At 47.4% G+C, this 26,560-nt stretch overlaps 8 protein-coding genes across 8 annotated transcripts; 2 read left to right on the top strand and 6 right to left on the bottom strand.

Annotated features, from left to right (window-relative positions):
* Positions 1-508: 508 nt before the first annotated feature.
* Positions 509-3,761, top strand: BKA55DRAFT_590910 (glycosyl hydrolases family 31-domain-containing protein; the record flags this gene model as incomplete). The annotated part of the gene is made up of 7 exons (XM_046195162.1): positions 509-557; positions 614-815; positions 863-1,054; positions 1,112-1,257; positions 1,304-2,432; positions 2,489-3,449; positions 3,507-3,761. 7 exons carry the CDS (start codon positions 509-511, stop codon positions 3,759-3,761), a joined length of 2,934 nt encoding a protein of 977 aa, XP_046054430.1.
* Positions 3,762-4,017: 256 nt separating this feature from the next.
* On the bottom strand, positions 4,018-5,903 carry BKA55DRAFT_254358 (major facilitator superfamily domain-containing protein). The gene is made up of 3 exons (XM_046185385.1): positions 5,644-5,903; positions 5,377-5,582; positions 4,018-5,326 (listed from the first exon to the last, which is right to left on the bottom strand). The coding sequence occupies exons 1-3, from the start codon at positions 5,649-5,651 to the stop codon at positions 4,107-4,109; spliced, it is 1,434 nt and encodes a 477-aa protein (XP_046054429.1). The 5' UTR covers positions 5,652-5,903; the 3' UTR covers positions 4,018-4,106.
* A 627-nt stretch (positions 5,904-6,530) lies between these two features.
* Positions 6,531-8,114, bottom strand: BKA55DRAFT_559365 (uncharacterized protein). The gene is made up of 4 exons (XM_046191970.1): positions 7,667-8,114; positions 7,353-7,618; positions 7,046-7,303; positions 6,531-6,982 (listed from the first exon to the last, which is right to left on the bottom strand). The coding sequence occupies exons 1-4, from the start codon at positions 8,000-8,002 to the stop codon at positions 6,619-6,621; spliced, it is 1,224 nt and encodes a 407-aa protein (XP_046054428.1). The 5' UTR covers positions 8,003-8,114; the 3' UTR covers positions 6,531-6,618.
* Positions 8,115-8,739: 625 nt separating this feature from the next.
* BKA55DRAFT_686161 (phosphoenolpyruvate phosphomutase-domain-containing protein) lies at positions 8,740-9,954 on the bottom strand (the record flags this gene model as incomplete). Its single annotated transcript, XM_046198899.1, has 1 exon — positions 8,740-9,954. One exon carries the CDS (start codon positions 9,952-9,954, stop codon positions 8,740-8,742), a length of 1,215 nt encoding a protein of 404 aa, XP_046054427.1.
* Positions 9,955-11,671: 1,717 nt separating this feature from the next.
* On the top strand, positions 11,672-15,918 carry BKA55DRAFT_636660 (uncharacterized protein; the record flags this gene model as incomplete). Its single annotated transcript, XM_046197031.1, has 7 exons — positions 11,672-11,939; positions 11,997-12,079; positions 12,131-13,413; positions 13,467-13,652; positions 13,992-14,092; positions 14,351-14,584; positions 14,636-15,918. 7 exons carry the CDS (start codon positions 11,672-11,674, stop codon positions 15,853-15,855), a joined length of 3,375 nt encoding a protein of 1,124 aa, XP_046054426.1. The 3' UTR covers positions 15,856-15,918.
* Positions 15,919-16,037: 119 nt separating this feature from the next.
* On the bottom strand, positions 16,038-17,113 carry BKA55DRAFT_686158 (uncharacterized protein; the record flags this gene model as incomplete). Its single annotated transcript, XM_046198898.1, has 4 exons — positions 16,038-16,072; positions 16,126-16,644; positions 16,700-17,041; positions 17,104-17,113. The coding sequence occupies 4 exons, from the start codon at positions 17,111-17,113 to the stop codon at positions 16,038-16,040; spliced, it is 906 nt and encodes a 301-aa protein (XP_046054425.1).
* A 114-nt stretch (positions 17,114-17,227) lies between these two features.
* On the bottom strand, positions 17,228-22,593 carry BKA55DRAFT_734913 (ankyrin repeat-containing domain protein). The gene is made up of 6 exons (XM_046201279.1): positions 22,159-22,593; positions 21,986-22,104; positions 21,763-21,933; positions 21,692-21,716; positions 21,075-21,635; positions 17,228-21,023 (listed from the first exon to the last, which is right to left on the bottom strand). Exons 1-6 carry the CDS (start codon positions 22,560-22,562, stop codon positions 17,531-17,533), a joined length of 4,773 nt encoding a protein of 1,590 aa, XP_046054424.1. The 5' UTR covers positions 22,563-22,593; the 3' UTR covers positions 17,228-17,530.
* Positions 22,594-23,056: 463 nt separating this feature from the next.
* Positions 23,057-24,258, bottom strand: BKA55DRAFT_501851 (uncharacterized protein; the record flags this gene model as incomplete). Its single annotated transcript, XM_046186867.1, has 2 exons — positions 23,057-24,037; positions 24,100-24,258. 2 exons carry the CDS (start codon positions 24,256-24,258, stop codon positions 23,057-23,059), a joined length of 1,140 nt encoding a protein of 379 aa, XP_046054423.1.
* Between the last annotated feature and the right edge of the window lie 2,302 nt (positions 24,259-26,560).

The following is a 26,560-nucleotide window of genomic DNA, read 5'->3' as shown; positions in this document are numbered from 1 at the left end:
TGGCCTCAGCTGCTACCCGGCACTATCTTATGCTTCTTTCACTTGCCGCCCCTAAGTACGTCCGTGCCGAGATATCCGCGAGATGCGCGTTCTTCACGTTGCATTTTACTAACCCTACACCTGCACCTCCTATACGAATAGTGGGGGAGGGATGAAACCATCACGATTCATGTCAGCGATAGCATCGGCATCCTCGTTCTATACGGGTGAGCCCACGAAAGGATCCGCTGTCCAGATGATGCTACAAGACCGGCTGTGGGTTGAGCATGGCTTGTATCCTCAGAGGTCCGCACCTCGGGGAGCTCACCAAATCTGGCAAAGCATTTGCGTTCCCTTGCCAGGTTGGCTCAGACTGAGATTTCTCGAGAGAGAAGCATGTTATTTTATCGAAGTGCGTACAGTGGCTTATCCAACGGTGGCTCACTCCGTAATTTGCATCATTACGGTAACACACGGCGTTTTGTCTCCCAGTCTGTCTCGTCAGTTGCTTGATACATCGAATATCATAATGTTACGATACCTGCTCGCTGTAGTAGTATTTATAGGTGCAGCTCAAGGTTTGTTTCACTTTATGCGCTTATAAATGAATTATATAGGCTAATTCATGTAATAGGTGAGCCATCGATATCGACTGTTGTGCAGTCCAAGACGGCCTCTCCTGAGATTGCCGTCGCTCCCAGCCTGACGCCAACATTCCGGGACCCTCATGCACCCAATCCACAGAAATGCCCCGGCTATAAGGCCACAAATATCAAGAGAGATCTCAAAGGTGTGAAGGCAGACCTGATCATTGCTGGACCTGATTGTCAGGCTTTGTATGTATTCAATTCATTCGGCGGAACACTACTCTGATTAGATCTAGTGGTAACGATATTCGTGACCTGGTACTTGAGGTTCAATATCAGACAAAAGAGCGGTTGAATGTCAAGATATTTCCCAAGTATCTGTCTGAACAGAACAGAACTCAGTATGTCCTACCAGACTCGATTGTATTTGAGCCTGAGCGGGACAAAAAAACGACGATCTCGAATAGTGACCTCAGATTCGAGTGGACGTGAGTTACTCATTTGCGCTGCTAGAAGCTTCTTCGGAGCTGATCCATTTCCTATAGTAATTCTCCAAGCTTTCAATTCAAGATCACCCGAAGCTGTACTAGGGAGGTCCTCTTTTCAACGTATGGCCATGCTATCGTTTTTGAGGACCAGTTCATTGAATTGGTAACCAACATGGAACCTGACTATAATGTCTATGGATTAGGTACGAAAAAAGGCAAGATATATAACCAAGCTAACATTTGTACTAGCGGAGAACATACATGATTTCCACCTAGGGCAAAATTTCACACAAACTTTCTGGACCAATGACGCTGGCATTGAGCACGGCAACCCCATCGATGGTAATATCTATGGTGTGCATCCCTTCTACCAGGAGAGTAGATATAACAAGGGCAGCAACACCACTTCGCACGGTGTGTATGCACGTAATGCCCATGGCCAGGAATGGCTTCTGAGACCTGAGACTTTGACATACCGCACTATCGGTGGAAGTATTGATCTCTACTTCTTGAGCGGCCAGAATAAGCAAGGAGGGTCTACAGCTATTGAGACCATGCGTCAGTATCATACTGGCTGTGTGGGTCTACCTGCAATGCAGATGTTCTGGACACTTGGTTTTCATCAATGTCGATTGGGATATGACACCCTTGACAAGATTGAAGCGGTCGTCGAGAATTACAGGGCCGCTGATATCCCCCTTGAGGCTATTTGGTCAGACTTTGACATGTTTGATGGCTTCCGCAGCTTCGCCAATAATCCCGTTACCTTTCCACCTGATCGCATGTCGAAATGGGTAGACTGGCTTCATGAGAATGAGCAGTATTATGTTCCACTTGTGTGGGCCAACATCTACCGCCCAAATCCTGATGACCCGAAGGATACCTATGGTCCTTATGAACGAGGTGCCAAGCTGAAAGCCTTCATCAGAGATCCAGAGTCGAGCGACTTCTACACAGGCAACAACTGGCCTGGGTTTGTTGTCTGGGGAGACTTCATGCTGCCTGAGACACATAAATGGTGGGCTGAAGAGCTCAAGATATGGTACGACAGTGTGCCTTATGATGGAATGCTCTCTGATCTCACAGAACCTGCTTCATACTGCGTGGGACCCTGCGGAAATAGCCGTCTTGATATGAATCCAGTTCATGTCCCGTTCTTGATTCCTGGAGAGAAGCTCAACATGTTCTATGAGTATCCAGATGGATTCAGTGTGACCAACGACTCTGAGGCTCAAATGGCAAAAGAACTTGCGGCCAATCAGTCAGCGGAACTTGAGGCCACTCATGTCTTCCAAGTACCCGCTACAAGCACGCTAGGACGCACAGAGCCAACACCAGGTGTGAGAAACCTCACTTATCCACCTTATGTCCTTAACAAGTAAGTATATACTCGTCCCATTCTTGACAGGATGGTATGGCTGACATTTATCTCAGTCTGCAACCAGGCCACTCCATCAGGAGAATGACCATTTCTCCAGATGCAACTCACAATGATGAGTGGAACACCACTGAGTATCAGATGCACAATCTGTTTGGCAACCAGATCTCCAATGCGACCTATCATGGATTGCTTGAGTTGTTCCCTGGTCGTCGTCCTTTCAATATCGCCCGTGGCAATTTTGCTGGCATTGGCCGATATGCTACGAGATGGGGAGGTGATAACTCATCAAAATGGGGCAGTATGTTCCTATCCATATCACATGCCCTGACACACATGATGGCTGGAATTCCCATGTTTGGAGTTGACATCTGTGGTTACTCCCATAACGCCAGCTTTGACCTTTGTGCTCGATGGATGTCTCTGGGTGCTTTCATGCCCTTTTACCGCAATCACAATATGGGCGGCACGATATCCCAAGAGGCTTTTGTCTGGTCATCTGTTGCCGAGGCTTCACGTCGAGCTATAGCGATAAGATACAGCCTTCTCAACTACATCTACACTTTGTTTTACTACGCCAATACCAAGGGCGACCTTGTGATGAGGGCTTTGGCATGGGAGTTCCCAAACGACGAAAGCCTCAAGGCCACCTATTCGCAATTCTTGCTGGGGCCCTCTCTTCTAGTAACACCCGTGCTCACCCCGAACTCCAACACAGTCAGGGGCGTGTTTCCTGGGATTGGAAAAGGAACACGATGGTATGACTGGTACACATTAAACGAAGTCCATGCCAAGCCTCACGAGAACGTCACTCTTGATGCTCCCCTGGAACATATAAATCTTCATATGAGAGGGGGCACGGTATTCACATTACAAAAACCAGGAAATACAACAGCAGCGACCCGGAGAAACCCATTCTCACTTCTTTTGGCTCTGGACGATAATGAATATGCAGAAGGAAGTGTGTACTTTGATGATGGTGTTAGCCTCGAACCAGAAGCCACTAAGACAGTCTCTGTAAGTAAATGTCCATTAGTCTCAATTTGTGAGGTCGCTACTGATCTCACTCTGCAGTATACTTTTAGGAAGGGAGTCTTGAGGGCGGACACCCACGGTGACTACGAAGTCAATCCTCCTCTTGTAAACATAACTGTTGCTGGCCTTCGCAAGGAGCCCAAGAGCGTTGAGTTCCATTCTAATCAAGGGAAGCAAAAAGGTTTCTTACCCAAGCTTGAGTACAGTAACGGCACAGCATATGTAACAGAGCTGGAACAAGTTACACAGAACGGGGCCTTTAGATATGACTTTCAGGTTACATTTAAGTACTAAAGCTGAATTAAAGAAGCTTTTGGAGATATCACCAAGTTCTTTGTGGTAATTATAAGCTCTCAGCCACAGGTCTCAAATGCAAAGAACACATCCTTGGAGACATCAATTTGCCAACTCGTGTTTAAGACCTGATATCGTCCTACTTTATTGATGGGTTATGTGCTGCTAATACTTAAGGCTGTGAGGCTTTCCTCACCACTTAGCTTGTCAGTACCAATAGGTAAAGCTGTACGTATTATGCTCAGATAAAGAGAGTGTTTCGATATAAATGCCCTTAGACTTATTCATTCTTTGTTATACGTAAATATCTATGAGTGAAGTCAATTCATAGCGGACCGCCATTTCTCAATTACGCCGTCCAAAAGTCCAAGACTCAGGCCACCAACTCCATACCACAACCCAGCCTCCAGCAAGAGATACAAGTCCGGTAAATATAATAAGAGGCCCATAAGTGCTGCCATACCCAAAGTGCTGGCAGTCAGAAATTGTGCCAGCATTGATTAGCCAGACACTCGCTGCACCTCCAACCAGATACCCTACTCCTCTGACACCGTTTATTAAACCGTATATCAGCCCAGCATCGATGGACTCTCCCCTCCCTGCGGAGTCACTCTCCATCTGCTTAAGGATTCCTCCCCAGGTGGCACTGTAGCCACTGGAGAAGAAGCCAAACGTGATAGAGAAGAGAACAAGGAGAAAGACACCTCCCTGCGTAGTATTTCCCCAGAAAAGAAACACTGCTAATCCGCTAGTAATGCATGGAATTGCTGACACTACTTGCGCTGATAGGACAATGTGTTTGTTGTCACTGAGCCATCCGAAAAAGGCAGAAGCAAGGATGCCTACGGCGTTCTGTAGAGCCAAGACAACAGTTGCCATAGTCTCCGATAACAAACTAAAGTCTTGGGCATAAGTACCCAAATACGTCTGCGGCAAACCATAACCAGTGCCTTGGAAGAAGACAGCAATGCCATAGAAGTATATAGCGGGGTGCTTGAGAAAGTCCCAAGGGATGTTTCTTTCGGGTGTCTTATGCATAGCAATTCTTGAGGGAGGAATAGGAACAAGGCTGATACTGAGAATGCTAGCTGCGCCGACGAACACCGCCCAAGCATTCATAGTTGTTCGGAAGCCCCACGTATCGAGTGAAGCTTTGAAGAGGAACGGGCCAAGGGTGCCAACGATATTCTTGCATGACAAGACCAGTCCGTATGCTACAGACCGGTTGCTAGTCGTGTACCATTCACCCAGGGAGAGGGTGATGGGGCTATAGATGAGCGCGCATCCAAACGCTGAGGTGATACCTTGCGTAACAAGCAGGTGCCAGACGTTTGTGCTAAATGTTGACAAGAAGAAGCTGATGGAAGCAATGAGGGCACCGCAGAAAGCAGCCTCTTGGCGCCGATACGCCCACCGTCTTGTGAACAAGGCGAAAAGGAAGGGCATGGAGAGGTACATGATGCCATTGGCGGTCGTTCCAATGGCACCTGTAATGTCTTTATTTCCCTGGAGTGTCCAGTTGTTGAAATAATATTCCTCTAATACGCCGTAGCTAATCGCGAACCCTAGACGTTCTGTGAGTAGACGTAAAGTCCAAGGGTGCAGGGAGACATACCCCAGATTGGTATCTGGATAACTCCGTTTGCTGCCAGAACGCGAATAAGGGTTCTTCTGGGAATATGATCGCGCTTCAATTCGGACTCGCTGATGGCGATATCATTTTCAAGATCTGAGTCGGACGCATCGTCACCAGCTGACGCGCCTGACTCAACGAGTGGAATTTGGTCGACATGGTTTCGAGAAACGGGCTGGTATTCGGGTCTGCCAAACAGAAATCTCGTTAGAGAATGAGTCAAGTAGCTAGGGAATACAATTGTCTTACCTCGCCATGATGTTGAGAAGTAGTAAAGTATTTCTGGTTGATGGTGATATTAATTAGGATATTCCTTCAAGACAATGTGAGTCCTGAACAATGGCATAGAGTTTCTGCTTTGGAAGAGAAGAGAGAGCAGCTATGGCGGTATGACGAGTGTTGCTTGGCGGGGCACACAGAGGACCCCTCATCTGCCAGCCTCTCCAAGCCTGCGCCGTGCTAATAGCACCAGAACAGCAAATTAGGCAAAGATCTGACAATAAGCACAAAGACAGCCTCGGAGGGAAAACTCAGGACTCATAGCTCGAGAGAAAACAAGGTCAATGACGTATCAGAGAAGTACAGCTTCGTTTCCTCTCAGCAACGGATATTACGGCACCTCAGACCCGCATCAGTAGCATTGCAGCATGCAAACACGCAGCACGGCCAATCCTTCAGACCCCCGAGGTTCCAGGGCGTGTTACTAATAATCTCCATTAGTTAGACTTTCCCCATATCCACCGGCTCAACTTGTCCCCTCAGAGTTCTTATCTCCGCTTTAGCACGCCTTGACCCCTGCAATTGCTGTGTCACCACACTGGGAGCAATGAGTCCGTGCCTCAAGTCTGCAATCCTGAGAAACATTAGGAAATTGATCGCGTGCTTGCTTAGATTGCGAGGTTTTTAGATACCGCTTTATCCGGGCTGTAAGACTGCATTGCATGCATGTAAGCATACTTGAGAACAAGCTTTGCCAAGCTTGTCCAAGATCTTCATCGGACCCTGGTTAACCCCACGGTTACACATTTCAGTTTTAAGAAGGTTTTTATTAAGGTTTATACTGGGACCGCGTAAATGACTACGAATAAGACTGAGGCTGGTAAATAACTAAAAGATCATATCATTCTTCATTCTATCGATGCATATCCACATCTTGTTGTAAACTTGAGCAATTGCCATTCAAGGTTAACAATCCCACGAATAGAGACTTGAGAAGCGTTATCTTCAGTCTGCATGGAGCAAAACCTTGTGAGGACGATCATCAACCTGCACCCCGCCCCTCCTCTTCCAATCAGAGTCATGATAAGGCAGTTTCCAGCCCCCTTCACTTTCAGGTGTAGAGACCCACAGTCGCAGAAGATGGCGCCTGGGAGCGGGCGGCTCGTGGTCTGTATAGGCCTGTCGGGAATGGTAGAGATGGTTGTTTGTCATGAAGTGAACGTCGCCAACCTCAAGAACATTGCCGATTGATTCTCTGTAGCAGGTTTGATCAAAGAACTCGATCGCCTCTGCCTGTGCATCAGAGAGAGGGGGGATGATGCCTTTGTCAGAAAATCGCTTCAGAGATCTGACGTAGTTCGGGTCAAATCTACAGTCAATTTTGTAAGCATCATGGTTTCAGGGGTCAAGTGAGCGAGCGGAATTCACATACTTTGAGTAGACTCTTCCATTACCCTTCTCAATGTAGTAAATGGCACATCGAATGTAATCCTCTTGTCCATCACTGACTTCTCCCTTTCGGTCAAAGTACCAAATGGGCTGCGTGAGAAGTTCCGCGATATCAGGACGCTCCTCTTGCATAACATTCCAGACTTGGTGGCCTGAAACTATGTTGTTCTCACCTCCTTTCAGAGGAGTATTGAGGCAAAGAAGGCCCACAATATCTGCCGGGTCGGCATGGAAGGTTTGCCTGAAATACGAGTAAGTTCAACTGCCGGTCAGGGGTTGGACTCACATACCTGGCCGTGGTTCGGTACAGCCGGACCTTATGAAAGTCTGCCGGATTCTCACCAAGATCCTTGATATGCCCCAGCACATGCCCCCTGCCATTCTGACTCACGATGTGCCCGAAGTGAGCCCCCAAGCCCATGTATGCCGTAGAAGACTTACGCATGCCCCATTCCTTGACAGGCATGCCTTGAAACAAGATGAATCCGTAACCATTGATCATATCATCTCGAACCTCTTCAAGGTACTTAGCCATGCGAGGAAGAGGGAAGAGTTCCTGAGCACGCGTGTCAGTCTATGTACTAATGCAATGGTGGACTCATACCTTGCACATCTCGTTCAAGTCCCGACCGCTGTTGATGTAATTCTCAGCAGCGGTGCTCAGGTCTTCGAGCTCTTCCTGAGCGAATGGGTGCTTCCAGATGGCTTCCTTCTCAGGAGATCCAGAGAGATCATCTTTAGTCCAGGCTGTTATACCTGTGATCTTCTTGGGGAAGTCTGAGTATGGGTGTATCTCATCGTAAAGAGGAGGCTGTTGTCCAGTGGTTTTGTAACCATCAGGGAAAAGCGCTGATTTGGGCTTCACCTCTAGCTTGGTGCGGTACTCAGTCTTGGGGAGATGAGAAAAGTCGCTAACTGTTTCAATGAGACCAGGAGCCATTTTGGAGTGTCAAGTTCAAAGTGAATAATATATTTCAGATGGTTGTGGTTTGACGTGATTTCTTCAGTGTAGTTAACCTGTACGTTCCTTCAAAGATAACGAGATGTTCTTATAATATTCACTATCTGTCGTACACTTTGTCGGCACTAGAGCTCCCTGAATTAAAAGGGTCGTTGTTACTCAAAACATCCTGGAGTCTCACTACATCACGCCACGTCGACAGGCCCATTCACTTCGTACAGTTCCAAATCAGTCGTTACATATCGACAGTCACAAGCGTGACGTAGCCAGCCCGGAAGGACCCTCACCCCTCACTTTGCCGATGATCCGTGCGGTTAATGTTGACAATCTGAAGTAAGCTTGACCATCTGCAGTACTACCCAACCATAGCTGGAGTGTGGTAGTAAACACCCTACTATTATGCATGTGCATGAAACGCGAGATGGCGCAACGCAAGATATCAAGAAGTGCCAGCTGCCAAATTCAGGCTAGAACGGCATGGCACAGAATGATTACAGGCGATCCTTCAACAAGAGACTTAGCGTCCAATATGTAACCCTCTCTCGAACAGTAATGGCATGCGTGGAGTAGCATTGCTTATCTCGAACGACACAAGCAGTTGGCTGTTAGGATTTCATTGCAGGGTAGGGTTATTGCACAACGAGTATTGAGACGTGACTGAGAGATTTACAGCAAACTGAGACAAAACAGGCAGAATGAAATAAGCTTAACCTAATCTAGTAAACATCTACCTGGGTGACAAGATCTCCGACAGGAACCACCTGCTTTGCGTTGATCTTCAGAAGTTCCTTCACGCTGACAATGCGTGTGTCTGCCTCACATCCCGCAAGCTTCCCCTCCAGCAAGTCAATGACTGTTGCCTGAATGTTCTCCGAGGCTGTCGCCTCCGCAACAATCCTGTACATCCTTGCCTCATTGCTCTCCTCCCCCCAAACGCTACGGTTGCGCAGCTTTCTGAGAAGGCAACCGTAGTTACGAGCCTGGATTATTGCACGGATCTCTGTGTCGTTGTAGAACAAGTCCAAGTTCTTTGCCAGGATCTTGTCCGAGATAGAACCAACAGCGCTAATCTTGGCACGCATCAAATGGTTGGCATAGATGATAACGTTGGCGCCAGCTTCGTACAAAGCATCTTTTGGTATCTCCGAGTAGGTAGTGGGGACAACAACAAGAGGTGTCTGGGAGTCGAACTCGCGGTATTCGCGCAAGAATCGAGTAACCTCATGAGGAGATTTACTCTTGGAGTGGATCATGATGGCGTCGATGCCCGCCTCATGGTAGATCTTGGCACGCTTCAGGGCATCCTGGTGTGCATCCTCGTATGACCTGCTTTCCTCTTCCGCATCTGCCTTTGAGACGCGGCAGCAGAAGGACTCAATACGAGCAGTGATCATAGGACCCCCTTTAGCCTTTGCATTAACAGCCTTGAAAGCGCGGATTACTTCCGCGAATTCGTGAGGATCAGCCAAGGCCTGCGAGGCAGATGACGCAGCAAGCGAGTTGACCTTTTGGCCCGGTGCTGAAACGGCCTTGTCCTCAATCACAATCATGCCAACCCCAACAAGGTTCATGAGTGCGACCAAGGCAGGGATATCTGCAACATCACCACCACTATCGGCGTCAAAAGCGGCACAGAGGGAGCGGTTGCTTGTTTTGCGCTTCAACTCCCCGTCAAGTGCGAGGAGTGATGCCCGTTGGAGTGGGGAGAGTGTCTCGCTGTCTGGAATACCTAGATAGGTAGTCTGACAGAGACCGCTGTACCAGATGCCGTCGAACTTCTGGCCGTCCTTGCCAACGGCAGCTCTGATGATCTCTGTAGAGGTACCATCATGGGATTCACAAAGGATGATTCTGTTGTTGTTCTGAGCCAATGCTGCTCGCACAGAAGAGAAGGCTGGGGAAGGCGATGGTTCAGTGTGAAGAGAACCCATTTTGCTTGCTTTGGGTTAATCTCTTTGGCTTCAAAACTGATTAATTCGTGGATTGAGAAAGAGCAAGACTGCGAACGAGAGAAAAGAGTCTATCAAGAAATATCGAATTTGTGTTGTAAATTTGGCCAAGAGTCGGCCGTTTTCCTTATTATTATACTTCTTTGCTATCTCAGGCATGCCCTCTTAAACAATTATTACCCTTGTCTGCAGTCAGTGGGACATATTCTCATCAGCTAGGCTTATTGTCAATACTGGTTTTCACTTCCTACTCGAGTCTTGTATCTTGTGAGTTATTGCCTAGTTCGTTTGCCCCCTATTGTCACCTCGTTCACCGTGCTCAGATGGGTAGGGGGATTGGCATGGCCCAATGCGGCTTCTATCAGATTCCCCGAGATATCTTGGTCCGTGGTGATGTTACACACCATCTTTGCTCACCGTATCTGGGTATCTGTGTGAGACCGTGGACCAGGTAGACTGTAGTAAGGATAGACCATGGTAGGATGTATGTTTCTTGGCTTTCGGTAAAGATGCCGATGAACCCCACGTAATTACAGATAAGAATAAGTAACGATTCCGTGTCAGCAATTGCATCATCCGGGTCTCGTGCCTCGTTTCCGCATTTGCTGTAGGATAACAAGAGGATGCATTATCACGCAATATGACATCGCCGATCTTTACAGATTAAGCTTTATGGAGGTGGGGAATAAGGCCACGTCGTCAATCCCCTGAGACCAGAACAGGGACACGACCTGCCTCACGCGTCAAGATACAGGAACTTGTGCAGCGGCAGTTATATCGTTGAATTAATGGTGTCCACACTGCAATTCAACTCCCCGTCTAAACATTAACATTCGTAACTGCAAGGATGAAAGAGGATTGTTTACAGAGCCCCGAAATTCACCAAATCGAGGACTTTGGTGCGTAGATCCCTGCATAAGCGGATCCGACTTGTTATGCACAAGGACGGCACATGATATGATAAGCGTATTGCGGGGAGACTAAGCTCAGATCATGGACGTTAGTTTACGGAATTATTCACCTAAACATATTTACTGTGTGGAGATGCCTCGCTTTCGGAGACTCCGTCTCAACTAACCCGGCCCGGGCCGAATCGCCAAGCTGTCTTGTCCATCTGGCAGGGCCTATGCCAAGGAACTTGCATCGCGCTAATGCTCAGGAACTATTGCGGATAACCCGTCTCGCTACATGGAACTCTTCCGGGTAGATAGTATCTTTAGTGTTGCAACCTGGTGCATGGATAATGTTGCAATGCCAGCCACAAGTTGGCGGGCGGCATGGAATAGACTGACTCAGGAATCTACAACGCGACACTGGCACTTCTTTGTCGTATCTTCTTATCTTACGAAAGTCTTTCAAGTAAAGAATAATGATTGCAAAAGTCTTTGTCATGATTGGTAGATCGTCGTGTCAGCAGGCTAATTGTAGGTGCCGAGCATCCTTTGATTGCCATTTTCTTTGTACAGTAAGGACGCGTAGCCCTGGTCCTTACTTACTTGAAGGGAAAGTATACTACATGGAACCATACGAGCAGCGACATCGGATGGTTTTGGTCAACACGCCAAGATGGATGAATTCCGCTCGGGAAGCTTAGTATGCACGAAGTAATTCCCAGCCCAAACCGTCTTTTCATATATAAATTCGCCGGAGTATATGTGGGCTTCACAGAGAAGTAACAATGAGGCCCAAATACGCCGATATGCATGTCCTTCCTGTCTTGTGTTCCCTTCTTGTGTCAGCACTTGCTGAAGACGTACCCCCTCAGTTCGATGACGGGCAGCTCACTGGCAATGGCTTTGGTATACCCGGTATCAATGCCACCTATGACTATGTCATCGTTGGTGGTGGGACAGCAGGCGCTCTCGCAGCGGCGCGTCTAACTGAGCATAGCAACGCTACAGTTGCTTTAGTTGAGGCGGGAGGTTTTTATGAACTGAGTAACGGCAACGTCAGTCAGTTGCCATTCAGTAAGTCTCATAATATGTTCGCAACTCTGAGCCATTAAACTTACTGATATGTCTTAGGGATCAATGACTGGAAAGGTTCTGGTGGTCCATCAAGTTGGCAACCGCTCATTGATTGGGGCTACTTTACTCAACCTCAAAACGTAAGTACTTCCGTGATCGCGTCATGGCCCTCTTTTACTGATATAGACCAGAATGGAAAGAAGATTCACTATGCACAGGGTAGAACCTTTGGCGGCAGCAGTGCCAGAAACCTGATGATGTTCAACCGCCCTACCAAAGGAGCTTACAAGCACTGGGCTGAAAAGGTCGGCGATGATGCCTACACATGGGAGAATATGCTCAAGTTCAACCAGAGAACTATGAAGTTCTCAGACAACAGCCAGCATCGTCCTCAGAATGCAACGCCCCTGTATGACACTGCCGCTTTCTCAAAGGAAGGGGGCCCTCTACACCTCACCTTTCCAGGCTATGTCTTTCCAGTCTCGTGGGATGCCATCAAAGCTTTTGAAGCACTGGGATTCAAAGAGATTCCGAGCTTCACTGCTGGTGTCTTGCAAGGCTGGGGTTGGTGGCAATTCTCCATCAACCCTGAGACTGGCCTCCGTGATTCTTCTGAGAGTTCATTTCTGCAGCAAAGTCTTGGCCGTCCAGGTCTGACAACATACATCAATACCATGGCTCGCAAGATTCTATTCTCCGGTACCAAGGCCATCGGTGTCACCGTTGATAACTATGGCCAGCAATCCTTCAATCTAACAGCCCGAAAGGAAGTCATCGTTGCTGCCGGGCTCTGGAGCAGTCCTCAATTACTCATGGTTTCTGGCATCGGGCCTGAAGAGACACTCAAGAAGTTTGACATCCCAGTTTTGTCAAATTTACAGGGAGTCGGCCAGGGCACCCATGATTCAGCTGCTGTTCATGGGCCTATCTGGGAGATTGAAGGCATTTCAACGGGTGGTTGGAAACAACCATCCAAGATGAGAGAGGCCATCACTGAGTTCAACCAACACAAGCAGGGACCTCTGACCAACGGAGGCGTTGACGTTGGGGCATTTGAGAAGGTTCCTCTGGCAAATCTTAGCAAGAGAGCCCAAGAGGACCTTGCTCAATACCCAGAAGACTGGCCTGAAGTAGAATTCATCATGCAAATGGTAGATCCTCCAGCCGGCGCAACAGGAAAGAACTATGCCGCCATGACTATCAGAATGGTTGGGACTGTGAGCCGTGGCAACATGACCATCTCATCTGCGAGCAACCTTGACCCTCCCATAATTGATCCAAACTGGCTACGCGCAGACACAGACAAAGAGGTTGCTCTTTACGCCCTCAGGAGAGCTCGTCAGCTTTGGGAGCATATTCCTTCTCGCATCGGAAAAGAGATATACCCTGGTGCCAATATCACTAGTGATGAGCATTTACTGGATCTAACATACGACAACCTGGATCCTACCCATCACGGCACTGCTTCTTGTAAGTTGAACATTGGTGCCATATGGGAAAGAGCTTGAACTGACCCCTTACAGGCAGCATGGGGAAAGCTGGTGACTCGTCAGCAGTGGTTGACTCCAAAGGTCGCGTTTTTGGCATTAAGAACTTACGCATTATCGATTCTTCTACAATGCCACTAACACCACCTGGACATACAATGGGTCCGACGTATGGCAATGCTGAGAAATTGGTACAAGATATCTTGAATGCCTATCATGGTTTAGAGTAGCTATATTTCAACCTGGTGAAGTAGTGTTAATAGTAGAGACATATTCTGCTATCAACTATAGGATATTGAGTAGCTACTGGCATTGCATTGATATGATTTCATTTTTGGTGCTATTTTGTATAGCCTCAAGATTACCAATCTACTTCATTTGAACTTCATTGCAATATCCAGTGACAACGTTCCAGCCAGAACTGCTGACTATTCCATGAGCCCCAATCCGTACACTTCCCGAGTATTCTATTAGCTTTCCCGTCAGGTCATTACCCTAGCAGTTATGAAACCAAGTTTCAGTGTAGCAGACTTGTTGTTGACGATGTCGGAAGAGCTCTTTGAAGGTACCAGACCCGATTAGTGGATGTGCAGGGTGGACGGCCGTGCAAAGTTCCACGCATATACACCGCCATTTACTCCACATTATTGCAACATGTTCGTGCAGGTGTGTGTGAGTGTGAGAAGAGACAACGTCTGCAGGGTGTTGGTAGGGTGTGCTATGATAATAATATGTGGGCACCAAGTGATTGGGCGTTTATGCTGATCAATTCGGAACCGCTTATCACCCCGAACCCGGCTAGGGGCGTTCACTGCGGTGGCATCGAGAAAACGAGGCTGCACTTCTTTCCAACCCCCGAAAAAGCACCGTTGCTTCATTTCCCCTTCAATTTGTAAAGTAGTCACTGGCTTGGACCTGTTCAAGCTATCGCAACACAAGATCGGCACCTAAAAGGCAACCTTATGGCAGAATCAGAGAAGCAGGAACGGTCTCAAGATGGACCCATTCTACGAAGCAGTTTTCAGCAAGACGAAAACTCTGCTGAACAAGCTTCTCATTCAACTGACCAGACCGTGTCAGATATGGCGATTGGTGATGATCATAGGAAGAAGCTAGGCGTGCTTTGGGGTTCAGCATTGTTGCAGCTCCCACTTTGGGGTAAGCAAATCACGGCTTAGTATTGTATCTTGACTTACAATGCCCTTCTAGGCTTCAACCTCAGTTACGGTATCTTTGAAGAGTACTGGACAAGCAACTGGACTCTCGACGGTGATCTCTCTATCACTGGCACAGTTGGCACTACCTCTAACGGTGTCATGTATATCTCCATGCCGTTCCTGTTTGCCATATTCACCCGCTACTGGGCCCATCACCGGCTCAAAGCAGAGCTTGTAGGCCTTGTCATAGCATTCCTCGGGTTCATACTCTCCTCTTTCAGTACCCATGTGTGGCATCTCATGGTGACACAAGGCGTCATGGCTGCTTTTGGGTGTACCCTCGTTTATAGTCCAGCAACATGTTCCCTCGGTGAGTGGTACGCCACTGGCAACCGAGCCATTGCATATGGTATCATTCTATCCTGTAGAAATATTGTTGGTTCGGCCTGTCCTTTTCTTCTCCGGTATCTTCTCGATCAATACGGCTTTCGGTGGACAATTCGCATATGGGCCTTCATCTTGGCTGGTTCAGGTCTTCTGTCCATTTTTCTCGTGCCAACTCATCCCTCGAAGCTTTTGGCTCGAGAGGGAAAACCTCCTCGCATACCATGGACATTCTTGAAGCACCGTGGCATTTACACCTACTTCATTGCAGTTATGGTCCAAAGTTCGGGATACTGTCTGCCGCAGACATATCTCCCAACGTTTGCCCGAGAGTTCAACGGTGCCAGTCAAGCAATTTCTACTCTCTTGCTTACATTGCACAATATTCCAGGCATCCTCTCGTGCTTCTTCTTTGGTTGGCTTACTGACAATAAGTACCATCAATTCTCAGCTACTACTATTACCTGCCTCTCAGCATTCGCATCGTCTGCCTCTGTGCTCTTGCTTTGGGGTTTATCTGTGGACGGAAGCCCTGCCCTTACTCTCGTATTTGCTATCGTCTTTGGCTTCTTTGCTGGTGGTTACAGTGCGACATGGGGAGGCATTACCAAGGAGCTAGAAGGTGAGGCAGAGGAACACAATGAGACTATTGACTCTAGTCTTACATATGGACTCCTCAACGGAGCTCGAGGCATTGGGTTCGTAAGTGGTGGCCTTGTGAGCATCCCACTACTGAGTGCTGGGGATACAGGATGGGGAGGAAGATTTGGCTACGGAACCAAGTATGGCCCGCTCATGGTGTTTACTGGTATTGCGGTTGCTTTTGGTGGCCTGGGATTGATACGGACTGCGAGAGTGCTATCGAACAAGTCTTCAACATCGGGTTAAGTCTAGGACTGCATGTTCAGTATACTGAGTGGATATTGTAGTAACCAACAATTTATCGTGCATAATGAATAGTGAATTGGTCATACATCAATTTATGTATTAAAATATACCCGATGTTCGATCCTTATACTACACTCCGTGTAAACCATTGTTTAAGGTCTCAACTTCTTCATCTGACCATCTCAGTTTGCAATGGCTCGGTTGATGAGCGTTGAACCTAAGGAAATGGTCAGTATCAGATAAATCATAGGTTGATGAGGAAAGACTTACCTCCATCGGGATAAACTATCTGGCCGTTATAAAACAATCCGCCCTTTCCAGCAAGGAACAGAATAGTCGCAGCCATATCGGTGTCATGACCAGGTCGCCCAGCGGGGTTGGTCATCTTCTTGTCAATGTTGCTCTTGTTGCCCTCATCAGACTCTCCGGTGGTCATTTCACTGGGGAATAAGCCTGGTGCAATGACATTAACTCGAACCTTGATGTCTTTTGTGAGAGTAGCAATCATGCGGCTGAGGTGCGTGAGAGCAGCTTTGGAGGTAGCATAGGCTGGTTGTCCCATGCTGGAACCTTTCATAGCTCCTGAGATCGAGGAGACATTGACAATTTGGGAGGAATAACCTGGAGTGGTATCACGACCTCTAGCCAGTAGCGGCAGGAAGGCCATAGACATGTAGTAAGGTCCAGTCACATTTGTCTTCAATGTATCAGCCCACTGCTGGGGCTCAGTCTTGAGAAAGTGCTCCGAGAGAGCTTTGGCATCGGTTGTGTCTGGTTCACCAGCTGAGGCTACAACATGACTTATATCAGCATGAACTCGTATATGACAGATCAATCAACTTACAGAACTTGGTGTTATCATCCTCTGCAATCCCAGCATTGTTAACGAGTAGGTGAATGCCTTTTGGCTCCTTCTTGCCTACCTCCTCCGCAAGACGGATAGCCTCATCCTTCTGGCTGACATCACCAGGGAGGACATGGATGCTTCCAGGACCTGTGCCATAGGTCTTCTGGGTTTGCTCAAGGACCTCTGTACGACGACCCGTGATGTAGACCTTGGCTCCGTTGGACTGTAGAGCTTGGGTAATCATCAGACCAATGCCGGTTGCGCCGCCTGTTACGACTGCTGTGATGTGAGATACATCAAATAAGGTAGCGGCCTTGAGAGCTTCATTATTTGCGTGGTCTGGGAACAAGTCAGCACAATTTTGTGGCTGATATGATTTGTCGCTAAAGGCTTTGACTTACGATTTGCCATGATGATCGCGGTGCTTAATGTTTAATACAATATCTTTGCCACAGTAGAAGATTACTGAAAGAAGAGAATATGATTATCCAAGCCTGCTAGCATTCAGAAAAGATAGAAATAGTGCAGATATAGATTTTAATAGAGCGTATTAAGCACGTAATATTCTGCAAATAAGACCATCAGTCTTTGCAATTACATGACGCTGAGACACTATAAATAACGGGTCGAACGGGAGAGCCCACGTCATCAATATTCGCGACGACTTTTCGCCGGACCATCCAACTATTGAACTCCATCAGTCGGAGATTAACTAATAATGATGCAATACTATAGAACCAGAAATATCCCGGATTATTGCTTTTTTGCCTTGGTACTTTGGCTTGCCATTATTATCACCATCAAAGGATATACATATCCTTCGACTCTCTAAGCTCTATCATGCCCAGAAGAATATACAAAACGCCTTACTCTTCCATAACGCTTCTTAAGCTCACTCAGCTTATCAATCCAAAGTTCACAACCCTCCGAATTCGCTTTCTCGAGGGCTTCATCTATATCCGCCCCTGCAATAGCCAAGACCTCAGCACCGCTCCAATGACACATCCGGATAGCAAGCATCAAAGCAGAGTCACCACCAAGGTCGTAAGCATCCAGTAGCGCTCTATACTCGCCACTGCACAAAGACCTAAGTTTCTCGGGATTCATTGCACGAACTGCTTGGTGTAGAACTGTATCGCCGTATGCATTCCTGGCTATGTCGCTCACTACAAAAGATTCGGTGTTTGTTGACAAAGCTTCGTGGAGGATCTTCTCAATCTTCTTCTGTCGTAATTTTCGTGCTGTGAATAGCGCTCTTCTTTGGTTGTCGAAGTCGTCGGGGTAGGCAATTAAGACCTTTGCAACCAATGCCTCGTCTCCAGCTTTGGCTGCTGCAATGATATCTTGGGGCTGGTAGTCGACTTTATATTCGCTCAAAACAGCCTTTATTCTTGTCAGATTGGCGATTGTTGCAACTGCATATGGTGTCTCTCCGGTGTCGCGATGCTGCACATTCAACTGTGCCCCATGCTCGAGAAGAATCTTTACCATCTTCTCATCTTCTTCCTTTACAGCTGTATGCAGAGGCGTCTCCCCTGATGAACTTCTTCCTGAGATATTGCTCATGTACTTGATTAATAACATGGCAGCTTGGTCAGATTGCTTCCGAATAGCATTGCACAGAGCATCGGTAAAAGCTTTTAGCCGCTTGCTTCGACGTTCATCAGTATCCTTTTTAACCAGCAACTCGCCAGCCTTGTCAGCTTCCACAAGCTTAGTCAAGATTGTTATATCGGAGAGCTCAATGGCTGCCATGAGAGGTGTCCCACAACTCATACCGGGCGTGGCTAGAAACTCAACCAGAGTCTCTGGCGCAGTCTGAAGAATGTTATCGAGAAGGCATTGCAGGTTCTCATACCGTCGAGACCTCAAGGCCACCGTGATAGGAGTTTCTTTTCTTGAGGTTGGAGTTACCAGCCGAGCGTTGTTCTCTAACGACCATTTCAAGAACGTACTGTCGTCTCTACCAGCTGCTATGTGACAAACACTGCGGTTAAATCCGTTATGACTATTGAGATCAGCGCCCTTTTCGAGAAGCAGATTCAGGATTGAGAGAATCTCGGGATCAATATAATTGCCTTGTGTTGGAGCAAGGTCAACGAGGCTGCGAAGAGCGCTGGATAATATCTCTTCGCTAAATGGAAGACTTTTGAGCAGGAAGGAGGCAGCGGTCCAGTTCAAGTAATTAATTGCCACATGTAATGTGGTACGTCCTTCTTTGGTAATATAGGAGGTATTGGCTCCTTTATCAATGAGCCGCGTCATTAAGCGTAAGTCATCGTCATTCCCGACTTTCACGGCGAGGTGAAGGATGTTATCCGGAAGTGGTGTAGTTTGAACTGGCCAGGTATCTAGTACCATATGTGCAACTTCAGGCGTTAGCCTTTCGTCAGACAATGCCTCTGGTAAAAGCCACTTGTGTGCGAAGGTACTGTCAAGTCTTTGCTGCAAAATATCCATGAATATTCCGCCCTTCTTGATAGCGTCAGGTAGAATAACTAGTATGCTGTGTGGTGTCGAAACTGGAAGTAGCTTCTTGAAGATGGTCGCTTCAGTTAGCATCATTGATGCTTTGAGGCACTCTCCATCCTTCTGTAATAAGCCTATTTCCTTTCGACCATAGGTTTCGGCATAACGGAGGAGTAACTCAACCCCAAGCTTGTAATTACTCGAAACTGCCAGAAGTAATGGAGGCGAGACTGTTGGTGGTTGGGTTTCGGACGATGATTCCGGTGCCCAATCTTCTGAGAGTCCACTTGGGCCTCTACGAGTTCTCGCAGCGGAGAGTCTCGATCTGTATGCCTCACCATATTTCCCTGTCATCTCAACTTCATGTTCTTCCGCTCTTCTTTCAGTCTCCTGTCCGTGTCTAGAAAATGGTAATTTCGGAACATTGGAGATTAGTAACTCTGTGGCGCAGTCCAAATGTTGTTGCTTGATAGCAGCATGCAGAGGCGTCCATCCGTTGATATCGCCACTTTCTATACAGTTCGGATTTGACAATAGAATTTTGACAACGTCCAAATGACCCCTATCAACAGCATATAGTAACGGGCTCCAACCACGCTGGTCAACTTTATTTATAGCCCTTGGGGTAAATGCGAGCAGTAGACACTTCATCCACGTTGTGCTTCCAGTTTGTGCTGCCAGGTGGAGTGGCCCACGCCCGTCTGGCATGGCTGTATAGGGGCTCGCCATCTCTGAGAGTTGTACTGCGAGACCGTCCCAGTTGTTTTCGATGGCGATGAAAAGCGGTGTTCGTCCGTCTTTTTCGCAGTGGTTCACATTTGCACCAGCTGAGATAAGCTTGGCGACAGCTTGTTCGTTTGCACACTCAATAGCTAGATGCAGAGGGCTTCTGCCTCTTTCGTCTGTTGAGTCGGTAAGATCTAAATCCAGAAGTAGATCGATTACTGAGTTTTGACCGTTTTCAATAGCCATATGCAGTGGCGTCCTGCTCCCCACAGGAGCTTTCGATATCTGCCAGGTTGCTTTGCTGAGATGAGTGTCTTCCAGAAGAATTCTTGCCAGGCCTGACAGTCCATGGACAGCTGCGACGTGAAGTGGCGTGATCCCGGGAGGATACTTGTAGAACCCATGAAGATAACGTGCTTTGCGGGCCCAGAATCTGAAGAAGTTCGAACTAGGCTCAAAGAACGGAAGTAGAACAGAGGTCCAAACATCTTTAAGTTCAGCATCTGAGAGATTTGAAGCGTAAGCTGGCCAATTACTCACGGCATGCTGGAGGAATGGTGTATTAGTAAACACATCGGGGCTGATGTACAGATCGTCATCCTCAAGTGCGGCTTCTACCTCTTCGGGAATACCACCAGCTGAAATGTTTTCAATGGTCAGATACCGGATGCAAGCTGTGAGAAGCTCGATATTACCACCAGACTTGTCAAGATAGAGATCATTGTCCCTGTTTCCCTCTAGTCTAGGGGATTGTAGAAACTGATAGACAGAGTAGTGTGCCAGATCAATTTTTGAGGTTGCCTGAGACTCTCGGATGAGGCTGCCGCAAAGCTCAAAAACGTAACTTTTCTCACGCAGTGAGTTTGATCTCACATCGTCGAGAGTCTTTGTGTCTGATGTAATGGCGATTGCTTCGACCAATTCTGATAAGTCAAAGGGCCTATTAGAGAACATGACAAATTGCAGGATACGCTTGGCAAGCATTTTCTCTTCTTCATCTTCGAGCATTTGAAATGCCTGCTCGAATGTCTTTTCGAGGTTGCGAGGTAGTGCCTGCACAAGCTTTGGACTGAGGGCTGTTCGAATGCGGGAGAGATGGTCGATTTGACAAATGACCCAGATAAACCTGTAGAGGGCAGTTGTCAGCCATTAGCTTTGCGATGTGATGGTTACGTACATCCCATCAGCACGGATGATCAGCTCTTTTATGACCGCCTCGACTTCAGATCCGCGGAATCGACGCTTGCTGAGCTTCTTGCGGACCAAGCTTTCAATGTCGGGTGCGACGTCTTTCGATGAGATTGTTATTTTGAAGCAAGGTGAAAAAGCATCGTCGAGGCCCATCCCGGATCTACTCGCTATAAGAACCTTGAACTCGGTATCTGCCCCAGGTAGAGTCTCTAAAAAGTCCAAGATCTCCCAGTGGCCACTCATTTCGTCCAAGCCATCAATCACAAGGAGAACTCTCTCGAAGTATTTGGAGAGATCAGTGAATAGAGCTTGTAAGTCTTGAAGACTTGGGTGAGCCGATCTCCTGCGATGTTTTTCATAGACATTGTTTACGACTTCCAAGAGAAGGCTTGGGTTGGAGGATTGTTTGAGAAGCTGGCCTATGAGTGACCCGACTAGATTAGTAGGTGAGAGACTAGATGGGTTAGTGAAGCGGCAGTAATGGTAAACTACAGCATTACTTCCAGGCTCAATCATAGACTCCTGAAGCGATTCGATAACCTTGGATCTGCAGACCTGTCAGCTGCCACGTCATCATGAAGAGTATATTGTGCAGAAACTCACATGATAACCGACTTTCCCGAGCCCTCTAGGAGAATGATTAGCATTGGTAGCACCTAAGTAAAGGCACTTACGCGTTCCATTGAGGCATAATAACGCTGAACCTGGACAAGACAGCCACTTATTGAATTCTTCCCTCTTTAAAATCCACTCAGCCGAGGATGAATCGCGTTGCTTGCATAGATCATAGTGCTCATCTTCTGTTTGTGTTCCTAGCCATTTGATGATCTTTTCTTGTTGTTGAACTGCATAGCATACTTTGAGTGCCAGTTTCATAGAATTCAGACCAGTACTTACTTTGACCAGCGTCTATCAACTTGCCAACAGATTTCTCAACCCCCTTCTGTGTTTCGATCAAAGAGTTCAATTGAGTCATAATCTCCTCCATCTGGGCCTGGAGGGTTTCAGATTGAGAGCTTGTGCTACGTCAACATTTCTTCTTTCCTCGGTAGACCAACAGAATCGCCTACCTTTGCTCGAGCTGGAAGCACAGAACAAAGAAAATCTTGTACTGCTCGATGCGCCGAAGCAACTTCACCGCCTGCTCCTCCCGTCCACCAGCTTTGACCAACATCTCAAGGCGATTTGACCTCGAGAGTTTAGCCACTAACTCATCGATAAGCTTTAGCGTAAGCTTGCTGTCTTCGATGGTGTTATAAACAGCATCCAAATCGACATCGAAAGAGCGGAAGGACTCGAGATGTGCCTTAACGCCCAGTAGAATACCCGAGAAATTGGCTGTCTCGTTAACTAGCGTTTTTGTGTCGCTCGTATCCTCATTTAGCTTCGAGTTGAGTTTATAACCGGCTGATACCACAGCACCCGCGAGACTCAGCAGGCCAGCAATACTGGCAGCGAGCGATAATGGATCCATGATTGCGCTGTAAAGAAATGGGTTAAAGGATTATGTTCGAGCTTGTGCGGGGAATTCAGCCGCACCATAATTCAGGTCTAGGACTGTTCGGCTGCGTTGCGTAAGCAGAATGGTGCAAGCCCACATCAGCTGAAGAGCTTCTTACTGGTTGGGAACCTCGGCCCATCGTATCACATAGACTAGCTCTCTCTACTATCGAGCTAAGTGGTATTATGTAGTTCCGTGTGGAAACGGAAAGCGGCCTTAGATCAAGGAACGATGTTTTTAATTTTAATTGGACCCCTCAACCGATTAGGCTACATTGTAAGCAAGTAAAAAAGGACGAAAGTCGCTCCTTTGAGTTCCTTCAGCCCAGGTAACAGTAACATGTTTCACAGATGCAATTCCATTGACTTTCGACGTTTCCAGATTATATAGAACCGATTTATCAACTGATCTTTTATTATAGATTACTTAGTCACAAGCTACATTCTTTCTTCCGCCCTGCAACCCCCTCAGACAGTGAAGTTGCGGTGAGCAAGCTCATAAACAAAACCAGCAGTGACCTTGGCATGTTGAATAACATGGTCAAAGTCAACATGGGCAATAGTGTCGTTAGGAGTGTGGATGTAAGGGTTGTGGTTTCCGAAAGGCGTCTCAAAGAGGAACGACGCAGGGAAGCCGTTGCGGTTAGCCGAGGCATGGTCAGAGCATGCATATCCGCAGGTAGACTCCTCGTATGGGATGTCAGCATATTCCTCAATGAGAAGCTTGAGAAAGTCGTTCTGAGTAGGGCTGGTGTTATCGGTGATGAGACCGAAACGCTCGACTCCGTCACGGCCCTTGTAGCCAACCATGTCCTGGTTCAGCATAGCCTCGACCTGGATGCCAAGTCGGGCGTAGTTGTTGAAGATATCTTGGGATCCAAGAAGTCCAGTCTCCTCAGCTGAGTACCAGTGGAACTCAACAGTGTTGAGGTGATCGCCCTTGGCGATTCTTGGGTCCTCAAGGAAAGCGGAGAGGAGGTTGAGGAGCATGATAGATGCAGAGCCGTTATCATCGGCACCTGGAGCTCGGCCAGCTCCACGGTCGTTGGAAATGACCGAGTCAAGATGAGAACCAGTGACTACAGTCTTGAGGCGAACCTGTCCAGGAATCGAGACGATGATCGAAGGCTGCGACCAAGCCTGGTGCTGGACCAGACGAACCGAGGCATAAGGATGCTTGCTCTTCTTGATAGCCTTCTGGATCTCCTTGTGAAGCCACTGAGCAGCTTCAACTCCGTAGGCCGAGTTAAAGTAGCGGTTGTGGAATGATGAGAACTTCTTGAGCTGTTTCTCAATGTTCTTGATGCTGACCTTCTTGACGATCTTGTCGACATTGGCTTGGTGAGCAAGTTTGTCGGGATATTTACTGGTCGTACTGGCCAGACGAGCACCTGAGGGAGCGGCGCTGTGATCCTTCCACTCTGTGATGTCAAAGAAGTGAATGTGGTCCTGTCATACAGTTAGTAATTCACTCTCTTAACAGCCTGCGCACACCTCTTGCGGGAACATACATCGATCATCTGAAACTTCTCATCCTCGGTCACCTCAACAGTCTCACCAGGCGCCGTCTCCAAAGTGTAAAGCTTCTGGGCGCGCTTTCCGGCTTCAACTGGTGCGGTTGCGGTAGCCGAGGCAGCAAGCGCCGCCATGAGAGGGACCGTGTAACGCATGATGCCGACTAGAAGACTAGGCTGTAGTAAAGATAGAAGATGAGCCCAGCAGCGAAGGAGAGATTATTGGCAGAAAAGGCCTTGCAAGTGGGTTGGGTAGAAGCACCAGATAGTGAGACGGTCACCTTTATATAGATGCAGATCGTCTGCAAAGTCCAGTTGCCCCGGATCTCAATGCTACCAAGCCTCGTGATATCTCTATACCCTGCAAGAAACTGCAAGAAACGGTTGGCAATAAACGGTCAATGCGACGTTTTGGCAAACGATTCGTCTGCATCGTCGAATGCCAAGTCATTGGGTGGTATTGCCTACTCCACGTTGGGAAGCTCAAGAGGGCTATTGCAAAAGAGCCAAGCGGTCGGATCGAAGGGCATTGGCTAATTAGTGGAAAATCGTAATAAGGTCAGAGATAAACATGATGCGGGTCAGCATTTGTTCCTGGGTAGTATGCAAGGAACGCTGGGCACTTGGCATTTCCCCGCATCTTGATACCATATGATAAATGATCCATTGAGGGTTAATATTGCATCAAAATGTAAGGGCGTTTTAGTAAAGCAGTTCCTCAAAGAACTGAGTTGATCATAGGCTTCAGTTAGCTTGAAGAGCAAAATTTAAGCTTAATTGGATCCTTGCCTCCGTCGATATTCACCGCTCCGCTTCTTATTTAGTAGCGCTTCAAAAGTTCTTGAAGAGGGGTAACCAGGCTCGGCATTGCAGGAACATGCCCGTCTAGGCAGGTCGCTTGGTGATCATCCCACCATATCCCACGATTGGAAGGTGACGAGAAGGCTTCGGGTTTGAGTGTTTTTCTGAATAACCCATCGACTGAGCTTCATGGCGAGCAATTTCTCTCCCGAAACAGAACTGACATAGATGCTGAACTTCAGGCGTCGTGTCATCTTAACATCGACTTCTCCGATGAGGACGGGACTTATACCGTCCGTCCATTGTTATGTTGGCTGTAGCAAGCACTGTTGCTTTCTCGGCAACGAATTCATCAAATCTGTCTACCCAAGTATGAGAGTCAGACGTAGCCATAACGCAATAATATACGTCAAGTAATGAAATGCTACATAACTAGTCCTTTAATTAAAGCTATGCTTAGCCAGTAATTCAACGACCTCGCTATGACCATAGGATGATGCTACTAATTGTGCCTTTTGCATAGAATACAAAGGCACGGATTCAAACATGTCCAGAAATAACTTAACAACCTCAATCCTTCCACTCTGAGCAGCCGCACAAAGCGCCTTTTCAATGCACTTTTTCGTACCATTGTATTTTGCCCAAGCATTCAAGAAACGCTTCGTAATATCGACATCACCAAGTAGAGCAGCAAAAGTGAACCCGCTATTCTCCCGCATTCGATCTTTGCAGAATACCTGTGACAGTAATATTTCCACCAGTTTAATTTGTCCGGAGATGGCACTGACAAGAAGTGACAATTCCTTTAGTTATTTGTTGTCGCGCAATGGTAACACTCTAAGTGCATCTTCCTGGCCGTGGGACGATATATTCCAGGCCAGTCCAATTGTCTTATGTTTGGTACTGACTTGTCTGTGTGCTTGAGTTCTATTTGGACCTAGTCGTCGCGATACACCTCTTACCACAGACATGACTACACTATGCTCAATACGTAAATGCATCCTCGGGACCGAGACGGATACCCTGTACAAGACGGCTCCGAGACAGTTGCTTTAACTTCTCGATTCACGAGTCAGCAATGGCTATTCAAGCGTCGATCAATCGTTACTCGCCATAAACGGAGTATTTCTCAGCCAATCTTTTTCGTGTTAAGGTCTGTTGATCTGCATAAGGATTTGAACCCCTACTCACGACTTCAGCGAGGCCCACTTTTCCCAGCCCATCATATTAGTGAGTAGGCAGCAATATGCTCGGAGATGCTCGCAACTTTGCGTCCTGTTTTCTAGACAAGTCTCTCTATCGTTAATTCGTTCGACTCCGCTTTCTTGTTCAATAATTTGTCAATTGATGTTATTTTCATGATGACAGTGATTCTTGATTCCTCCTTTAGGTCCGTGTCCTTCTGCCCCACGGGGCGCAATGACGTAGCATCCCATCCTTCTCATCCTTCGACAAGCTAGCCCATAACTAAATTAAACTATCCTTCCTCAAACTGGGGATAATCGTCAAAAGTATGGGGAATAAGCTCAAGGGATATAAGTTTTTCCAGATTAACTAGCCTTTGCATTGACTGAATTGGATGACAAAACAAGATCATAGCCTCACTTCATAATAGCTAGATCCACCAAGGCCGTGCGACAACACCAGCCAAGAACAA

Source organism: Fusarium redolens (assembly GCF_020744475.1).
Source record: "Fusarium redolens strain MPI-CAGE-AT-0023 chromosome Unknown BKA55scaffold_3, whole genome shotgun sequence".
Taxonomy (NCBI): Eukaryota; Fungi; Ascomycota; class Sordariomycetes; order Hypocreales; family Nectriaceae; genus Fusarium; species Fusarium redolens.
The sequence above is the reverse complement of the archived record's forward strand: the minus strand, read 5'-3'. Positions and strand labels throughout refer to the sequence as shown.

Coding starts and splice junctions, on each gene's coding strand:
- BKA55DRAFT_254358 (XM_046185385.1), bottom strand. Junction 5,327..5,376: donor TATCCAGATACCAATCTGGG/GTATGTCTCCCT, acceptor CAGAACGTCTAG/GGTTCGCGATTAGCTACGGC.
- BKA55DRAFT_559365 (XM_046191970.1), bottom strand. CDS start 8,002: ATGGCTCCTGGTCTCATTGAAACAGTTAGCGACTTTTCTCATCTCCCC. Junction 7,304..7,352: donor CTGTACCGAACCACGGCCAG/GTATGTGAGTCC, acceptor CTCGTATTTCAG/GCAAACCTTCCATGCCGACC. Junction 6,983..7,045: donor AATGGAAGAGTCTACTCAAA/GTATGTGAATTC, acceptor AATTGACTGTAG/ATTTGACCCGAACTACGTCA.
- BKA55DRAFT_734913 (XM_046201279.1), bottom strand. CDS start 22,562: ATGGATCCATTATCGCTCGCTGCCAGTATTGCTGGCCTGCTGAGTCTC. Junction 21,636..21,691: donor TCGGGAAAGTCGGTTATCAT/GTGAGTTTCTGC, acceptor ACAGGTCTGCAG/ATCCAAGGTTATCGAATCGC. Junction 21,024..21,074: donor ATCATCCGTGCTGATGGGAT/GTACGTAACCAT, acceptor TGCCCTCTACAG/GTTTATCTGGGTCATTTGTC.